The sequence below is a fragment of the Poromitra crassiceps genome, assembly GCF_964638095.1.
Source record: "Poromitra crassiceps genome assembly, chromosome: 11".
In the NCBI taxonomy this organism is placed as follows: Eukaryota; Metazoa; Chordata; class Actinopteri; order Beryciformes; family Melamphaidae; genus Poromitra; species Poromitra crassiceps.
In genome coordinates, this window is record NC_139643.1 from 17,748,241 (window position 1) to 17,769,008 (window position 20,768).

At 42.9% G+C, this 20,768-nt stretch overlaps 1 protein-coding gene across 6 annotated transcripts in view; it reads left to right on the top strand.

Moving 5' to 3' along the window:
* The window catches only part of LOC310785517 (patr class I histocompatibility antigen, alpha chain E-like), a 358,851-nt gene that overhangs the window by 329,409 nt on the left and 8,674 nt on the right, over nucleotides 1-20,768 (top strand). For 5 of the 6 annotated variants that reach the window (XM_083646612.1, XM_083646611.1, XM_083646616.1 and 2 more), the window contains 3 exons: nucleotides 4,062-4,094; nucleotides 9,482-9,526; nucleotides 10,204-10,734. In XM_083646612.1, the coding sequence (XP_083502738.1) occupies nucleotides 4,062-4,094; nucleotides 9,482-9,526; nucleotides 10,204-10,706 (581 nt within the window). In that variant the 3' untranslated portion in view covers nucleotides 10,707-10,734. The remainder of the gene's footprint in view (nucleotides 1-4,061; nucleotides 4,095-9,481; nucleotides 9,527-10,203; nucleotides 10,735-20,768) is intronic. The other variant, XM_083646615.1, reaches the window with a different exon arrangement.

The following is a 20,768-nucleotide window of genomic DNA, read 5'->3' on the forward strand; positions in this document are numbered from 1 at the left end:
GACATAAAATGCAACTGTAAGTCAGGCCTAAGTCAGTTTTTTGTTTGCCTAAGTCACAATGGCATGTTCGTAAATTAAGTCATCTAATCAGTCATCTAATTGTTTTATGTTACATAATTGACAGTGTCATTTGTATGTCAGTAGTCATCTATTGTCATAAAAAAATTGTGGAATGATTAATAAATATCATATATTCTGTATTTGGTTCAGTTTTTTATGTTTTCTGAAAAACTTGAAAAAGTGACTTCGGTCATTATTTTAACACATTCACTGCCAGCCGTTTTTTTTTTTACTGTAGGTAGCTTCTGCCAAAGGGTTTTTTTGAGGATTCTGGCTCATCTTACAAGAGCCGAGGATTATTTTCTGCTTGGACTTTGTGAACACAAAATATCTCAAAAGTTCTAATAGAATGTGTGCTTTCTCTGTCTAAAAGAGTTAGTTTGTAGAGTTAGTAGTTATGTAGATATTAGCCGTTGAGTACAGCATGGTTTCAGCGTCTGAGACTGAAAGCTGAGATAATCGCAGTTTTGTGAAATTCAATCAAACAGGCAGAACAGTCACTTTAACCATTTATTTTTGGCATCAGTGAGACATCAGACATCTAAACAATATAGTTCTGAACCCCCTCTCCTTCAAACTCCTCCCTCCGTGGGCGTGTCTCTGGTGGCTTTCAGCAGCGTTTTTTCTCACAAGCGAGTTTCTGCTGCTGCTGCTGCGAGTTTGAGCAGCCTCCCTCCCTGGCGGCCCACTCGTCGGCGAGTCTGGATGGGGCTGCTCGTTTCTTGGGTTTTCGGTTGAGCTTTGATGAAGCTTTGTGCGATTCTAGGCTTTATGCTGCGTGTTTCAAAGTGTGTTTTGCACCCAGTCTATTTTTGGAACCCCCCACCGTTGTGCGCCCGTGTGCACCAGCGCGAAAGCGGTTTCGCCTACAGTATGAGAATGAGGCTCGTTCGTTTTCGGTTGTGAGCTCAGCTGGAATGAAGCTGCTTGCGATTCTGGGCTTTCTGCTGGTGTTTCAAAGGTGTTTCAAAGTGTGTTGCACCCATAATCTATTATGCAAATTTGCAATCCCCCACCGCCAGCTCCCAGCACGAAAGCGAAAGCGTTTTCGCCAATCCATTTTCATGAGAATGGCTTCCTCATGCTGCTTTTTGCTTGGCTCGCTCTAGTCTGGAGAGCACTGTCGCCACTTAGTGGGTCGGTGGAATGGGTTGTACACGTTTGGTGGCTCCCATATTTATATAGGAGATGTAAAAGGGTTAGATGCACGTCCCACCCGTCAAAAAAGACGAGTCAACTCGTCATTGGCAGTCAACCGTTGGATTTTTTTTGACGAGTCAACTCGTCATTGGCAGTGAACGTGTTAAGAGGGTGATGACATGAACCTGATATGAACGTAAATAGTCTCAATGTCAGTCATGAGCTGACATTGTTTAATAATAGTGTCCTGGAGTACCGAGCCAAAACAACAGAAAATGTGCCAATGTCCAAATACTTATGGACTGCACTGTGTAGATAGAGTAAAATCAAATACTTATGGACTGCACTGTGTAGATAGAGTAAAATCAAATACTTATGGACTGCACTGTGTAGATAGACTAAAATCAAATACTTATGGACTGCACTGTGTAGATAGACTAAAATCAAATACTTATGGACTGCACTGTGTAGATAGAGTAAAATCAAATACTTATGGACTGCACTGTGTAGATAGAGTAAAATCAAATACTTATGGACTGCACTGTGTAGAGTAAAATCAAATACTTATGGACAGCACTGTGTAGATAGAGTAAAATCAAATACTTATGGACTGCACTGTGTAGATAGACTAAAATCAAATACTTATGGACTGCACTGTGTAGATAGAGTCAAATCAAATACTTATGGACTGCACTGTGTAGATAGAGTCAAATCAAATACTTATGGACTGCACTGTGTTAGGGATGTCACGATACTAGAATTTATACTTCGATACCGATACTCGGGAAAATATCGATACTCAATACCATTTTCCATACCACGCGAAGGGGGGATGACGACACATCAAGAGGCATAAAAATAAAGTTAGACAGATGAACGGACAGATGCAAGCTTCTCAATAATCTAGGCCTGATAACAGAACAGATTTAGCTTGTTGAAGCAACAGATACCCACCAACAGTGTTGGGCAAGTTACTCTGGAAAAGTAATTAGTTACTGATTACTGATTACTCCTTAAAAAAGTAATAAAAGTTACTTTACTGATTACTTTTTCAAAAAGTAACTACGTACGTTACTAGTTACGTTACTAGTTACTTTTTCTTTTCTTTTTTACCCCAAATACCTTACACTTAAGTTGTTACATGTCTAGCATGTCACTGTATTAATTATTTTCGCTTTGGTATTATGATAGATAGATAGATAGATAGATAGATAGATAGATAGAGTACTTTATTAATCCCCTGGGTGAATTTCTTGTGTTACAGCAGAAGCCAATGTCAGTACATCTCAGTAAAAAACACACAAAAGAAGCTATGTTAAAAGAAACGCCAAAGGCATTTTACTTTGAATTTGGTTAGAAAGAACAGGAAGTGGTGTGTTAAGACTGGCTAGCTTCACACTGGAAAAGACGTGAAGGGACTCGGGAGAGGTCAGAAGGCTTTGACGAGAAGGTTAGGAAGTAACAAAGTGTACAACACTTACCCAAAGTGTATCTGTTAAACTATTAACTATTACACCACCCAAGTCTACCTCACGTGGTGTCGCCTTCAATTTAGCCTCTATCCCTATGCTCTATCCCCGCATATTCTCTCTCGAGGTAGCCAGCAACAGTCCTTACCTGTGTGCGGCTGCGGCAGCTTGATATTGTTCTTCGTGGCTATTTTCTCTATGATGCATCGATATGAGGGTGAGTCAACAGTGCAAATAGGTAGCATCTGCCAAGCTGCTCGCACATAGTTTACAAAGGACAATAATGTTCCAGCTTTTGAACGCATATTTCTCTTGCTCGTCTCCTTCTTCTGACTCGGTTTGTTTTGAAAGCCAGCGTGCACGCTCTGACGCTGTATCGCGCACACACACTATGACGTATATGTGTGCGCGACAGGTCTATCTGAGTCCGTGAGGATAAAATGTTTTCTTTTCTTCTTTTACATAGAAAACACTGCATTCTGGCAGGCAATGATGTAACGCAGTAACGCATGCGTTACTTGGATTAGTAACTGTAATCTAATTACTGTTTTGGAAATTGTAACGCCTTATATTACTTAGTTACTAAAAAAGTAACTAATTACAGTAACACGTTACTAAGTAACGCGTTACTGCCCAACACTGCCCACCAATCATAGGGAGGGGGAAAATCTGCGATTTTTCACTTAAAGAAAGCACTGCTGGTATTGAAACTGTTGCAAATGAGTATTGTATCCATTTCAAATGTTCAGTATTGATACTTTTCAATACTATCGATACTTTTGACAACCCTACACTGTGTAGATAGAGTAAAATCAAATACTTATGGACTGCACTGTCTTGATAGAGTAAAATCAAATACTTATGGACTGCACTGTGTAGATAGAGTAAAATCAAATACTTATGGACTGCACTGTGTAGATAGAGTAAAATCAAATACTTGTGGACTGCACTGTGTAGATAGAGTAAAATCAAATACTTATGGACTGCACTGTGTAGATAGAGTAAAATCAAATACTTATGGACTGCACTGTCTTGATAGAGTAAAATCAAATACTTATGGACTGCACTGTCTTGATAGAGTAAAATCAAATACTTGTGGACTACACTGTGTAGATAGAGTAACATCAAATACTTATGGACTGCACTGTGTAGATAGAGTAAAATCAAATACTTATGGACGGCACTGTGTAGATAGACTAAAATCAAATACTTATGGACTGCACTGTGTAGATAGAGTAAAATCAAATACTTATGGACTGCACTGTGTAGATAGAGTAAAATCAAATACTTATGGACTGCACTGTGTAGATAGACTAAAATCAAATACTTATGGACTGCACTGTGTAGATAGAGTAAAATCAAAGCACTAAAGTTTGTTTGTTTGATTCACAGTGAAAGGAAGGGATGAGGAGGAACCACTAACGGGTAACAGCATTTCTACCTATGTCCCACTTTAACTGCTATTTTTATCCATTCATTCATAACTACAGCATGTGAAGTACAGTACATGACATTAACTCATTGAGTGCCAATGACGACTTTAGTCGTCATTTCAAAAAGTGACGTAGAGTGCCATTGACGACTAAAGTCGTCAATTGCGTTTTTTGACGGGGGGGGTGTCGATCTAACCCTCTTACATCGCGTCTTACAATATGGGAGCTATTGAATGTGTCTAACCTATTTTACAGAACCCTTAGGTGGCGACAGTGCTCTCCAGATGACAGAAATGTCAGGAATACAGCCTGAACAAGCCGTGATCAAAGAGAAACCGCGCTCATGCTGCAGCCCAGAGCCATGTAGATCGCTCTGGCTGCTGCTTGTCAGCAGCAGCCAATCTGCTCCCACAATTGAGCCGCTCCGTGTCGGTTGCGACAGCAGATCCGCATGATCAGCCGTGGAGTTGTTATTATTCTCAACTGGAAGCATAGGAGCCGGTGACAAACACACGCGGAACGCTGTAAAAAAGCTGGATGTCGCGCACCCTTCACTGTGCGCACAGCAAACTCAGCAGAGAGCCACCACAGACACGGAGGAGGAGTGTGCAGTTGAGGCGGGGCGGGGCGGGGCGGGGCGGGGCGGGGCGGGGCGGGGCGGGGGGGGGGGGGGCACGCAGAGCAGCACACAACACCCAGACAGACCCAGGCAGCAGGACAGGATTGACAAACGCAAGCCAGAATATCCGATGCCCACCAGCAGCAAATCAAGACCAGCAAGAAGCTGCAACCAGCAGCGCACGCAGGGGCCAGCGCTGCTGGTTGTAGCTAAAAAATATTATTCTGCCAAACAAAATTCCCTGGCCTTCACTGTTTTATTGAAGGAAATTATTTTTGAGGTGTGACTACATTAGAAAAGATTAGCTTCAGAGTCAGTGATGTGCTTGAAATGTTTAATTTCACAAAAGGCCCATTATCTCAGCTTCTAGAAAAAAAATTCTGTTTTTGGATGAATCAAGCTATCTTCTCCGGCTCATAACTAAAGAACGGAAAATGGGATCAATAAACTTTTTTTTGCAGATGATAGAATAGAGTCTCATCGTTCTTTGTGCGTGTTCAGTGTTTACATAGTAATATCACACAATATTCTGTGGGCCTCGAGAAATCACTGAAAACGCTCTGAAACTCTGGCACTGGGAGCGTCCGTTCTCCAAAAGTGGCTGGCACTCAATGAGTTAACACATTCACTGCCAGCCGTTTTTTTTTTACTGTAGGTAGGTTCTGCCAGAGGGTTTTTTTGAGGATTCTGGCTCATCTTTCAAGACCCGAGGATTCTTTTCTGCTAAGATTTTGTGAACACACAATATCTCAAAATAACTAATAGAATGTGTGCTTTCTCTGTCTAAAAGAGTTAGTTTGTAGAGTTAGTAGTTATGTAAGCATTAGCAGTTGAATACAGCATGGTTTCAGCGTCAGAAAAATTATTCTGAGATAAACGGCTTTTTGTGAAATTCGATAGAACAGTCACTTTAACCATTCATTTTTGGCATCAGTAAGACGTCAGACATCTAAACAATAGTTTTGAACAGTAATTTCCTCCATAACAGCAGGAAACCCCCCTCTGCTTCCAACTCCTCCCTCCGTGTGTGTCTTCTTGGCTGCAGCGGCCGTGTCACAAGCTCGTTTCTGTTGCTGCGGTAACCTCGCGTCACCAGTCTCACTGCTATGCTGCTGCTGTGCCTGTCTGCGCGGCCGCTCTTTGAGGAAGTCTGGATGGACTCGCTCGTTTCTTGGAGTTTTGGTTGAGAGCTTTGATGAAGCTTTTGCGATTCTGGTCATATTTATGCTGCGTGTTTCAAAGTGTGTTCCACCCGTAATCTATTATGCAAATTTGCAATCCCGCACCGCCAGCAATCAGCGCGAAAACGAAAGCGTTTTCGCCAATCCATTTTCATGAGAATGGCTTCGAGGAAGCTGCTTTTTGCTTGCCTTCCTCTAGTCAGGAGAGCACTGTCGCCACTTAGTGGGTCGGTGGAATGGGTTGTACACGTTCGGTGGCTCTAATATTTTTATAAAAGACGTGGGGGGCGTCGTCAAAAAAAAAAAAAAAATTTAAGACGAGATATCTCGTCTTTGGCAGTCAACGGTTGGATTCTGTAAGACGAGATATCTCGTCATTGGCAGTGAACGTGTTAACATAACTGATGGTTCTTTTACGGAATAACTGGTGTCTGAAGCTTTTGCCTGAGGAATGAACACTTTGACAGGCTGTAACCTCTGTATTTTAGCTAAAGGGATACGCCAACGTTTCTCTCATTTGCCATAACCCCCATACATAACCACGATACATAACCCCCATACATAACCACGATACACAATGCCTTTAGCCTCACTGTCTGCGCAGTTTACAGTGAGCTACAGTCATCAAGTTAGTACATTATCGCCATAGAATGGAGGCTAATGGTACAGCTGTTCAACATCACCAAAAACACACATCTCACAGTGCCAAAATACATGTTGTGCTTCGGGTACTCACCACGAGATGAAATATTAATCCAAAATGCAGAGAATCGCTCTTTTTTCAGGAAAAGAGATAGCCGGAACTACTTTCCAAACATGGCCGCCGGGTGCAATGATTTACGCTTGTTTGTTGTAAAGATCCTGCAGTTACCTGAGTAGTGCCAGTAATTTTGTTACAGACATTAACCACCTTAAGCCCTAGTTATACTTTGCGGATCCACGAGTCCGCCATCATCCGCGTGACGTACATGTCATCATCAGAGGGTGTGCGTGCATGCTCTCTGCAGACAACTGCATACCTCCAATTTTTGATGTCCGCAGAGTCTGGAAAACCACAACAGATGCTGAATTTGAAGAGAGGTGTTTTGCACCACGCTGAAGTTAGTTTTAGATATTCAACAGGTTAATTCTGCTATATTCTTCATTGCAGTGGCTGATTGCCTGTTGTACATTAAACTACACTTCTGCTTAAAGGGGGACTTACCCCCCAGATATGTAACAAAACGGCATGCTGCTTGATTTGAAAAAACCTATGGGAAAAACCAAGAAATGACGTCTCCTCTTGTCTCACTATAGGCCTACTCTTTGGCTGTGCTCAGCTCAGAATTTTTTTCCCGGACATCGACGCCATGACAGTTTCCCCGCAGTTTCCCCAAAACATCCCAAGACAAAGTTATGAGAGCTACAAAATCTTTATAAATATCAACAACTAGCCAACGCTGGTGGCCTGTATGGAAACAGCGTTGCTCAAAATGGTTGAAAGTTATATCAATTTGGTCATTCAGTGGCGAACTAGAAATTGACTCTATTGTCTCCCATGTACAGTATGTGTATGTAGTCTATCTAAGTATCGTTAAAAGAGCCTGGTGACGCGAGACTCGTTATCGCAGCACAGCACAACAGTCAGGACAAACCCCCCGCTCTCAACATGCTCATGTAATCACAATGGGAGATTTCTCTATGTTATTCCCTTGTCCAACTTGTCATATACACCGCCATGAAGTCCCATTTTAATTTTTGTTTCTCCCTTTTTCGTGATTCTTGTCAAAAGGTGTAGTCCACCTCTGCGTTTTCCTCTCGAGCGCAGAGCAGAGCTGCAGCGGGGTACTATTGGAACATTCTCCCCCTCCCCCCTCCCTCCTCCTCCCTCCTCCTCAGGCCCCAGCTGGCGGCGGCTCATAGGCGAAACAGCCTCCTGCCTCCTGCCAGTTCGGCTAGGACGCTCGCCCTCACAAAACAACAACAAACTAACACAAACAAAAATCGCTGGTGTGCGATTTTTCTGCGAAAGAAATTCTGCACAATCAGTGTCTGAAATTGGATACAGGATTGAGGGAATCCCGCATCTGTATGCGCGAACCGCTGCATATGACTGGACAAGCCGCTTGTCACAGACAGGTGGGTAGAGCGTCAGTGCAGCAGCAGCAGCTCAATAGCCTATAAGTCACTTCACCATGCCTTCTCCTCCCCGTCAAAAGTGAACCAGAAAAATACATTTTAGGCTGTAGGCTGCTTTTGTAAAAAGGGGCACAGAAGAGTCCTCTCTCTCTTCTCTCTGCACAATCAAACTGGTTGAGTGGCTCTCAATGTGGGGTCCGGTGACCACCAGTGGTCCTTGAGAGGATTCCAGGATTCTCTGTTATCTCTCAACCTACCGGTAATATACAGTATATGGAATTCTAGACAAAATCATATCTAGGCTACATTAAAAAAAAAAAAATCAGATTTGCATCTGAGAGACCAAATCTCATCATATGGGGGGGGGGTCCATTGCCCCAATGTGAACTAAATTAGGGCTCCTTAGTATGAAAAAGGTTGGGAATGATTTACAGCAACACAATGCCATTTCCTTCCTTTTATGATTATAGTGGCGTTTATTGATAGTATTGTGTTACATAGGAGTTGGTAGGAAAATAACAGGCGATTGTAATCAATTAACAGGTGATTAACAGGTCAAGTGACACAAACAGCCAATGAGCTGTGTGTATTGTAGTGCCATATTGGTAGGAAAATGCTTTGACATCATGGGAATAGGCTTGGAGTTGTGAGGAGCCGGGAAAGGGTACAGGGGGAGTAGGGGAGTAACTATCTTGAAATCCCATAGTCTTTGGGTACAACGTGACGTCAGGTTGTACGAAATCTCCCATTCATTTGAGGGCAAAAAAAAAGCAGTGTTCAACCCATAGAGTTCACTTATGCGGCTGAAAATTATACAAATGGTACAATGGCAACAGTTTGGTCTCAAATGTGGAAATTTTGACCAGAATTCACAGAATTCTTCACACACCACCCCCAAAGTCATTGGTTAAAAGCTGGAAAAAAAGTGTTTTGGGGGTAAGTTACACTTTAAACACTCATAGATCTCATCCTTATAGCAACATTCTCACGAATCCCACAGTGGTTCACCTGCTTTTGAGATCTGCAGTTTGCTTCCCTCTCCCCCCTCTCCCTCTCTCTCTTCACACGTCCTCACCTGCAACTCCAGAAATGAGTATTTAAACAGAACGACTTCGGCTCAACTCGGGAGTATATCTAGGGCTGTAGTTATTAGTACATTTTTCTTTTTGACCTTGAGAGACTGAAATCAATAGCAAAAGTGAGCACAGACTCAATAAAAGAACACTAAGAAATTGTCATCAGGGTCTTGTCTGGAACATAGTGAGTTTCCTGAGACAATAGAGACCCTGCTGGCTTATATGATAGTTAGAAAATAGATGTGTAACATTTTAGAATAGAAACCTTCATATCTTGAGGATATTTGCAGGTGAGTGAACACAAAGGCTCTGTGCTCAGTCCTGTAAGTTTAACACTGAGAAAATGTGTCCAACTGTTAATTAGTGTGAAATTGTTTCTTCATAGGAGAACAGGACAATTCCAGCAATGCCTCCAGCCACTCTGACTCAGGTGAGAACTCTTAATTCTCTGCTATGGAATGATTTAATGTCAGGAGTTTTACTGATATGAGTTAACATTCACCGTAAGAATGTTTATGTTAATCACCAACCTGTAGCAAACCACAGCAGGAGCCATTTGCTTTATGATACAGAATAAAGTAATGACTCACCCCCGCAGTGTTTGGAGCATCTGGGTAAACACAAGCTCCTACACGGATCATGGAGCTGCTGACTGCCACACGCACTGAGCATGTCTCCTCACTGTGTATGCTTTCAGATTCAAAAGCATTTGTTCAGCTTGGAATAAAATAAATCCCCTAATCGTATTGTGGTTGTTGATCTTGGACATGGCTCATGGATCACTGCAAAATCGTTTGCGTTTGACATGAAGTTTCAAGTCCAAAACAAACTTTGACCAGAGAGCAGAGCGTGCGCGCTGACGGTTCTGGCGCGGAGAGTAACTTCAAGCTGTAGTCTGTCTTCCCATGCTGTTTTCTGTCTCCATTTGATCATCTAATACCAGACCTAAAATCAGCACTCTGGCTTTGTCTACGGCTTACCAAAATGCCACAAATCAATCTGCGGTATAAAATTACACGACTTTCATATTGTGTTATTGTGTGAAGTTGGATATGCAATTGATTGTTCTCTTCCTTTCCCTCTTCTGTCTCTGCCTGTGTCTGCCAGGTCCGCCGTGGGCTCCTCCAGTAGCTGCGGTGAGCCAGCCCAGCCTCCTGCCCCACACCTACGGCCTCCCCCAGCCTCCCACCTTCAGCCACAGCGTGACCGTGCAGTCGCCCATCGTAGGAGTAACCCCGTCCATCCAGACCCCCATGCCCCCGCACCACCCCCTCATGACGGCCCACTTCCAGCTGCCGCCGCACTCCGCCCAGCAGCCGCCCTCCATGGTGCTGGGCATGCCTGGCCAGCCACCGTACCCCTCAGGCCAGCTCTCTGTAGCGCCTTCCCCCCATCACAACGCCCACGCCAACCATGTGCTTCATCCAAACCCTCACAGTGTGATGGGCAATGGCCACTTACCCCCTCACCACAACCACCCCCTCATCCATCGCCCGGCCTTGCCCCTGACCAATGGACAGGCAGCACCGCAGGCCCAGCCCACAGCAGCAGCCAATCAGGACGGCCCTAATGGGCTGCAGATGCTGCGGACAGTTGGAAGGGGGAAGTAAGAGTTCAGTGACCCGGGACATCCCAAAGGTAAGAGGGGCCAGTCTCAAGGCAGATTGTTAGGAGTTTCAGGATCAGTGTCAGTCTGTTTAATCCAGGGGTTTCCAAAGTCTGAGACTGTGGGCCTCCCCTCAGACAAGGCTTGGAAAAATGTGACCCCACCTCCTACCCTAGACACTCAAGTCAACAATTGAGCCAAGATAGACTGATATTTCTGCTGTACTTCAGACATACTTCAGACTACACCAAATACATAAAAAAAGGTCTGAAGGCATTTTTAGTTTCTGTCTCTGGAAAAGAGGCGTAAAACCAAATCACACACATTTAGGCTATTCTATTTGATCTCATCTTGACAAGTAATCACTAATGTCATTTTTTAACTGAGCCTCCCCTGAAACTGTTTGGAGTCGCCCTGGGGACTAAGCCCACCTCCCACTTTGAAAACCTCTGGTCTAATCTAACTTGAGATGTGGAACCAGCTTCCAGAAGGCTAAGTAAGGCAAGGTAGATCTCTGCTCAGCCATCAGAACCCAGCTCAATAGTGGGTCCATAATGGGCACGCGTGTTAGAGGTTAGATCAATGTACTCTTAACTCTCTATTCCTAGTGACCTCTGCGTATGTGGGCCGTGTTGGTATGAAACACAGAGGCCTCTGTCTGTATACCGGAGCAGTTTCGAATGCCAACAGTCATAAACAAGGCCACAAACACTCTGGCAGGAGGTTGTTAAAATACAACTTGCAACCAGATCCAATTCACTTCAAAGCTGCTCCAAGGTCACAGGGAGCCGTGCTGTGCTTAGCCCGCTGCTACTGAAAACCTGTGCCACCTACAATACCACCTGCTGAATTGTATGGAGGAGGCATGAAGGAAAATTCTTCTAAATTCAACCTAACATACAGTACTCCAGCAGCACCCGCAGTCATGTACTGTAACTGTATGCTATGCTCTCAAATTTGTTCGATTTTGTCAGTTTAACTGGCAGCACCCTTTTCAGCCTTACTTGCAGACTCACAGAGCGTACCAATCGCCGGGCTGAAAGGGCTTTTTCAGTCAGAGCCTACCAAACATCTCTCTGAGCTCATGAGACGCCGTGTTGACGTGTGCTGTGTTTGCGAAGGTGCTTCAGGTGCTGTGGCTGATGCCGGAGTCTGCAAGCCGTAAATTGGTGTTTGGTTTAACCTTGGAGTTTATGATGCAGGGCCCGAGAAACAGATGTTCACAATTCCCTGACCAATTTTCACATTTAATGAAGCTTTTAATTTGGGTTTAGATTGTTTTCGTTTTCCCGAGTCATTTTGATCAATAAAACGTGTGCAAATGAGCTTGTAGGCTGCAAAAAGCAATTATTTCGGGGGCTGCCTGCGATACATTGAAATGAGACAGCGGGTAGAATTGGAAATGGATAATTAAATGGGCCTCCTCGGCTTGGTCCAGTCTATATCGAGTATGAGAGCTTTTTAGCTTCTGCCATCTTGGATGGAGTGTCTTGATCCATTATGTACATGTCAAAATGTATTGACTCCTCTTTACAGGCCAAGAAAGCGAGTTTATGTGGAACCAGATTATACACATCCATTTGACAGAGCACTATAGACTTGTGAAACATTCAGCAGCGCAATCACTCATATAGTACTGTTATTATTATTATTATTTGTTATCTTTTCATATCATACAGCATATATACAGCATAAGTATACATTCAGGGGCGGCTGTAGCTCAGGAGGTAGAGCGGGTCGTCCACTAATCGCTTTGGATAAAAGAGGTCGGTGGTTCGATTCCCGCCTCCTCCAGTCTGCATGTTGAAGTGTCCTTGGGCAAGATACTGAACCCCAAATTGCTCCCGTTGGTGTGCCAGCACCCTGCGTGGCAGCCTGCCGCCATCGGTGTGTGAATGGGTGAATGTAACTACTGACTGTAAAGCGCTTTGGATAAAAAGCGCTATATAAATGCAGGCCATTTACCATTCAGGCGGTGTCTCGTCATACAGTGTTTCCCATACATAAAGGAATTTGTGGCGGGCCACAACAATAATATTTTGACCGCCACAATAAGATGTTGACCAAATTTTTTTTTTTTTTTACAGTGCACCTGAACGCAACATGCAAGATATCCGCTGAATAAGTGTCCAATAAATGTTCATGTCATTCTGGCCAATACTTCTGTTATAGCATTTCAGTCTGGAATATGGAATATCTTTCAATAATCTATGATTTAGCTGCTAAATTGTCAAATACCGCCATCTGCCCACTACCCAGGCACTTATGTATGTACTTAACACATTGAGTGCCACAGCGCTTCAGTAAAATTGTCTGCAGCCTGTGCCAGATTCACTTCCATTCAGTTGAAAACAGCTAGACAGTTCCATTATGAAATGACAGCCTCTGAAAAAAGTGCACTTTCAAGGGTTTTCTGTCGTTTTTTTTTACTTTCCAAGATATAGTCACTTTTATGAATACCTTTTGCACTCTAATTTCGAGCACATTCACTGACTCTGGCTGGTGTTTTCTGATGTGGTGGCGTGGTGTGGTTTCTGTGCAGCCTGCGTGCGGATGCAGCCGAGCCCACTGTCCGCTGCAGACAGAGCAATCTATACGGCTCTGGCTGAAGCATGCATCGGTTTCCTCTTTGATCACGTCTTTCCCTGCTGTCTCCTGCACAAAGTAAAGGATCTGAGGTGGGTGGCGCAGCTCCCGTGTCGATGTTTAAGGTGGCGCCGTGTGATCCCTTGAAGGGATTCATGCTCACTGGCTAGGTACGACCTTAAACAGCAGAATTATGGAATAATATGAATTATGATTTTAGGACGTCCACAGACGTCCTTGGCACTCCTCGTTACATTTTTTTAGGACGTCCAGAGACGTCCTTGGCACTCAATGTGTTAACCTAACTAACTTAACCTAACTAACTATCCGGTGTGCACAACACTGTCAGCCTAAACTCCGGCTGACACCCCAAAAACCTACAATCCGCTACAGAAAAATGTATATTGTTTGTTTATTAACTGGCCCCTCGCCTTCTATCATTTCACGAAAGTGGCAAAGCAAGTTGAGTATCCCTGACCTATAGGGAGAAATTTAGTTTGTCATTGTAAACCCACAGCACAGTAATGATGACATGTTCTTCATAGATCTAGCCTTTTAATTTTGCTCTTAAGCTTTCTCAAAGTACACCAAATTCATGCATTTTACTTTAAAATGTTTAAAAAAATCTCGCAGGGGGCCATGCCCCCGCACCCCCCTAGGGGGTCTGCGGTCCCCCACCACAAATACTCAAAATCCTGTGGGAAACACTGCGTCATAGATGGTCAATGGGTCAGCATAGGGGAAATCCTCCCGTTCTCCTCATTCAGCATATAGCTGCTAGCCTAATAGTCCAGGCAAAGTAACTCATTTTGGAACCAAAAAACAAACTAATTGTAAAAGAATTTTTTGCAGCTTAGATCATTTCTATGAGGTGTCCAGAACAACATACTAAAAGTCCTAAGAAATCCTAGTTGAGGAAATATGTTTAATTCTCATCAATCCAAGATGTGTGCCAGTAAGGCCAGACAACAATACACCCCAATGGGGCTATTTTTTTCCTTTACTCCTATCAAAATAAAACTTTATACAATGAAAGTATCCATGAAAAGTAACATTTTTTGTATTACAAGTTTCTTTGAAAATGAATTTGAATATGCAAATGAGCTATACACTAATCGAATATAGGCTATACCCAAAATATACCCGCATAGGAGTAAACAAAAAAATGAAGCCTATCACAATCAAACATTACACAGTGAAAGTATACATGAAAAGGAACTTTTTTGTTTTACAAGTTTCTTGGAAAAATCTATTTTAAATATGCAAATGAGCTCAACACTAGGCCTAATTGACTTGTCCAATAAGCCATAAAGTCACAAGTAAAACAGGGGCCAAATAACTAACACATTCATGTCTATTCAGTAAGTTAACCTATGCATAAACAAGATACATTTCAGTTTTGTAAGTTTATTAATTATTTGGTCTGGTGTTCGAGGTGAACCCAGCCTTGGCCATCTCTGCCGCAAGTTCGGCATACGACTTGCTCTTTCTTGTACTGCTTTCTAGCTTTTCTTGAAAATTCGGTAGATGCCCAAATCGCCACTAAACATTTGGTTTCCTCAGCAGACCACTGCAAATTATTTTTCTCCATATTGTCGCTGCGTTCTTCTCCTCCCTGCTCGTTTTCACAGCCTAGAATAAGACACGCCCACTGATGATGTCACGGTTCGCAAGGAAAAACCAACAATTTTTTGGTTCCGCTGAGAACCAACTTTTCAGGTTCCGAACCAATTATTTTTTCCATCTGAACGCTCCGGCCGGTTTAAATTTGGGTTCGGGAACCGGAACCGGCACGGAGCCCTGCCGGTGTTAAAGCCCTGACAGACCCACTGTATCTATGTGGCTGCAGTTTATCAGCTGCCATGCTCCAATACAAATGGAGGGAGGAAACGAAAGCAGAATATATCTACCCTGCATTATTAGTTTTATTTTCCACAACATCATACACGTGACGTTACACGCGAAATCTTGTGCCTCTCTGAAGGCCAAACTGGAAAAATGGAGGTGCTTGAATCTCACATCATCTCTGCCATTCTAGCTGTTTTTCATCCCTACTTGGCATTAGATAGACATACAGTAAGTGGGCGTGTCATTGGGGTAATGATGTCACAAGGACACTGGGTCGGGGATAGGTTGTGACGTCTCTTCGCCCACCTGGCGAGGGAGACCTCTCTGCTGACCAGAGCAACGCTTGACCTTGCAGTGGTAATCACAGCAATGCCAGCCTGAGCGTCCCGTCGTCTGACTCTGCCCACAGTGCGCTCTTTCTTCCTGTGCTTATCTTATCTGTCTCTCTTCCTCCTTCTGTTTGTCTCTCTTTATCTCTGCTCTTTTTTTACCTCACAGCGGAGAGCTTTCCTTCCTCCACAAGCTTTTCAAAGGTGCCGTGTGTCCTATCTGAAATCAATTAACACTGCATACCGATGTGGCAAGGCTACCTACTGACCTATTGCACCGGCATAGTGCTAAAACGTGTAGCCAAGTCTCTGGCGGCCTGCGATCCTGGCTGGCTGCCCTGCTGGAAATGTGTTGGGCCGAGGCACCTTGGCTTTTTTTGTAACAGCACTAGTTTGTGAAAAGAGAAGGATGCAGCCGCTGTTTGGGGGTCAGTGTCTTCCCAGCCTTCCAATGTCTGATGTTAGGATTAGGTTGGCTAATCTGATCCCAGACCTGCAGTTTTGGGGTTCTTCCGTGTGGCATAATAAGGTGGTAAAGTAAGCTATTAGAGAACCAAAGTGAAGGTCACTTCCTGCCTCGCCATGCGGACTAGCGTCTAAAAGACTGTGAATGGTGGTGAACGGAGAGATACGTTACTTGTTTTGATCCCGTTTGAATTGTGCCATGGGGTATTAGGGGTGGGACAAAATATCGATACTCACGGTATCGCAATATTTCCACTTGCGATACGTTATCGATACACTGGCACCAAGTATCGATATGTTTTTTTTTTTTTTTTTTTTTATAAACAGGCTAAAATATTATGCTGTGTGTGGTAGTTGAAACATAGTTTCAAGTTGACGTTTATTTATGTTTGTAGTTGAAACAAAAACATAAATACTGTAGGCTACATGAATGGAAATGTTTGATCATTAATATCTACTTTTAGAAATTATATAGGTAGGTAGGTTATATAGGTTTTCTTGTTTTAATAATAATAATAAAAAGACTTAGGGTGTATTCACACCTGTAGGTCGTTTGCTTTGTTCCGATTCAGGTACTTAATTGATACAATTGTTGCATTTGTGCCTTGGTTCGTTTGTGTTCACACAGCCACAAATGAAACGGTCCAAATAGTATTGTCAAACTTCCTGGATTGGCCAGCAGACACTCTGATAGGCTAATAGCCTCTCGGGATGGACAAAATAATTCCCAGAGATTTTCCTATCCACCTTATTTTTGAATGCCCCACTGTAAAAAAGAATCGTGGGTACAAGGTCCGGTTTAACGTGACTCATTGTTGCCGCTTGCCATTTCCTTTGTTATACTCTGGCTGCAGACCTGAATTATAAACCGGAAGCTGGAGTCCGTTATAAAAGTTATAAATATAGTCACGTTGTAAACAACTAACCAACGCTGGAGGTCCGTATGGAAACTCGAAATGTGTGTTACTCGAAATGGTTAAAAGTTAAATCAATTTGGTGGCGTTTTACTGCCATGTAACATAGCTAGCTAGCCGCTAACATTAGCCACAGTTAGTAGCCGACTACCCACAATGCATTACGTTATCCCAGCACCCGAACGACACGGCTGTAGAGCAGAATGGCTCTGCTGTAAAAGGGTAAAATCCTCATAGACATTTTTTTTGTCGGGGGCTGGGGGGTTATCTAAATTGGTTACACCGGAAATAGAACCCATAGTTAACGTAAGGCAAAATGGCCACCAAAAATAAGGTGGATATTAGACCTACATTTTAGGCTATGTCGGGCGTCCGCCGTGCGAGGAGAGAGAGAGAGAGAGAAAGAAAGAAAGAAAGAGGGAGGGATCGGGAGAGAGAGAGAGAGGGAGAAAGTTCTTTATTTATTTATTAATGTATGCTATGTAGCCTATGTAATGTATTTATTTAGCCTATTTAGGCTATCGGGAATTTGGAGATAGAAGATCAAAGACCCTCGCAAATTCTGCTATTAGGCTACTATCACGGAGACGAGGATTAGCCGAGACATAGGCTATATGAACACCTGTCCTGTCAGGAATAAAATATTAATAAATAATTTAATAATAACGGACATTTCGAGGAAGACATGCAATCAGTCTGATTGTCTGATTGAACCAGACAATCTTATCACAAAGAAGGCTGGCTCTGATTACCACGATTTGTTTTCATTTTTTTTTTTTTTTTTTTTTATGTTTTTTTCCCGATTTTTTATCCCATTTTTATCCCCCGTTTAGTGCTCATTTAAATTACTCAATCCTGGTTGCTACTCCATCCTCTGCCGATCTGGGGAGAGCCGAGACTGATTCCATGCATCCTCCGAGACATGGGCAGTCAAGTCAGCCGCTTCTTTTCACCTGCCCGAGGAAGCTTCACCGGTAGGACATAGCACGTGGGAGGTTCACGCTATTCCAACCAGTTCCCCTCCCTCTGAACAGGCGCCCTTAACGATCAGAGGAGGAACCATATAAGCAACCAGGATGTTGCATGTTTTTGTGAAGGGGGTTCCTATATGAAGGAAACCCCCGGGAGGCACGGGGAGAACATGCAAACTCCACACAGAAAGGCCATTTTGCCGACCCCCACCCGGGTGGTGGGCACTCGAGGACATGCGGACGGGCACGCATTCCTTCAGTGTTCACATCGGCCCAGGTGGGAATCGAACCCACGACCTTCGAGCTGTGAGGCGATAGTGCTTACCACTGCACCACCGTACCTCCTTGTTTTCATTTATTGAATGGAGACCAGAGAGAGCGAGAGAGAGGGAGGGAGAGAGGGAGCCAGCAGCACCCGCACACCGCACACAATTTACAGGCAAAATCCGTAGAGATTCAACACATTAACGTTGCTTCCCATGGTCCGAGGTAAGTTGATTGAGTTCAAACTGCTGATGTGATGATCCAAAAATCCCCAAAAGTTTATCGATGCAAGTCACAAGTCGCCAAAACAGGATCTGAAAGATGTTGTTTTTAAACGATAAAAATGTCGTTCTTCAGGCCATTACGCACAGCGCAGCTGACTACGGCAGCTGGTTTATCCAAAAATGCGCACCGTTTACTGCTGTTGTGGCGGATCGAGGTCGGCTCACGTTCTCACCACAAACGAACCGCACCAGAGTTTGTTTAAAGCGGACCGAGACCACCCTTTCTTGGCGATCTCGGTCCGCTTGTTTTGTTCCGCATCCGAGTGCGATTGCTGTGTTCACACTCCCCCAAACGAACCGCACCAAGGGGGAAAATGCTCTCTGTTTCGGAACAACTGCTCCAAACGAGATAGGTGTGAATACACCCTTAATGTGTAACTTTTCCTCCGTGGTATCGAAAATGGTATGAGTGAGTGAGTGAACTCTGAGAGAGTTCATGTCAATTCTGCTAATAAATACATAATACCTGCTTCTTGCCTTTTAGGGGTATTTTTTTCTCTTCAGTTACACAGATATCGTGATGTATCGTAGGTTAAATTTCTTCCAATATATCGATTATCGCAGAATCGCTGTATCGTGATAATATCGTTATCGAGGGCCAAGTATCGTGACTAGGGATGTTCATTTTGCAAATTTTCCAAAATCGATAATCGGTGAAAATTAACGATCAATTATCGATTATCGATCAAATTATTACTTAGAAAATTTTCAATTTTCAATTTTCATTTTTTTTTTTTTTTTTTTACAAAATGAATGCCTATGGCAGAAAATACGAAAGACAACGTGTTCTCCTCAATGAACTCTTTATTTCAATGTGTCTCCTCTCCAACACTGCTGTCCGCGGCGCATTTCCCATGTTTAAAACCGTTTTGTTGGCACAAAGGCCCGTGCCCAGCCAGAAAACTAGAGACTATATGAAGCTCCACCTCACGTTAGTCGGCTGTGCAATGGAGTGGGGCGAGGAGGAATGAATTCCACCCAAACCTAGTCAAAAAAAAAAAAAAAAAAAAAAAATTAATAATTAAAAAATCGATCCAAATGCCACAGGATCGATTCCAATCCTTAACGATCAATTATCGATTTTCGATAATTGATGAACATCCCTAGTTTGGAGCCTTACTTTTCAAATGTATTCCACTACAGAATACTGAATACATGCCCTAAAATGTGTTTTTCAACCTATTCCATTAGAATACTCAAATGAAGTGACCTATTTCGAATACTTTTGAATACTTTTGGATAGGGATGCACATTTTCCAAAAATTCCGGAATCGATCATTGGTAACGTTAATGATCAATCAATCGATTAATTGTAATTAAAAATACATTTTCCAAACAATACCAAATGCGTTTTTTCCTCAATAAAACCTTTATTTATACAGCACCAACAGATTCTCACAGCATGGCATAGCATAGCCTATGCTATGAAACATAGAAAAACGTAGTTCCATAACTTTTAGACATGTCAACATTTGCCCAGAATCCGCGCCGCGGCCGCTGCCTAGGTCCAACAGGGGCTCACTTACCGCAGATTGTTTATTTTTTCTGCTCGCAGTGCGTCACAGCTCTTAAACGCTGATGCCAAGTTGCTCAGCTCCAGTCCAGGTGAGACTAGGATCCAGGCAATTTATCCGAATGAACATTGTTAAGTGATTGTTGTTGTAGGTGTACACCGAATCACAGATAGGCATCATGTCTTTTTCTATAACCCCGCAGATTGATTGGGTTATTTTTTCTGCTCGCCGAGGGTCGCAACTCTTCCTCGCTGAGCTGAGCTGATGGTGGGTTGCTCCAGGTTTGAGGAAGAGGAGCCAGCTAATTTATCCGAATGAACACTGTTCAAGTGATAGAGCATTGATGTCGTCGTGTTGTAGCTGTACACCGATTCACAGTATTTACATACGGCAGTATCTCCTCCTTTCTTATGACTTGTCTGAAAAGGGCTATAGTTTATTGTTTATTGTTTATTTGCACAAAGAAAAAAAAAAAGAATAACAACAGATAGTACAAGTATCTTAATACAAAGAAATTGTGCAGGTGAGGGAAAGAAACCCGGAAGGGCTTATAGAGTCTCACCTTATTTAAAAACAAATTAAAGACTAATAATGGGAAAAAAAACAATCAAGACAATATATTTAAAACAATATAAAAAGTAAAAAAAAATATATATATATACAGAAAAAGAAAAAAATATATAATAAAAGAAGGAAAAGAAAAGAAAAAGCAAACAGGTGCACCACCGGGTAAACAAATGAAATCAATCAATAAGATACAGGGGTAAAGAAATCAAGTTGTTTAAGTTTTTTTTTTTTAAAGTGGAAATGATAGTGATGTAGCAGAGTGTCCGGGTCCGCCTATTACTTACACTTTGTTAATAAAAAAATAAACGAGAGAGTCAGGCTGTA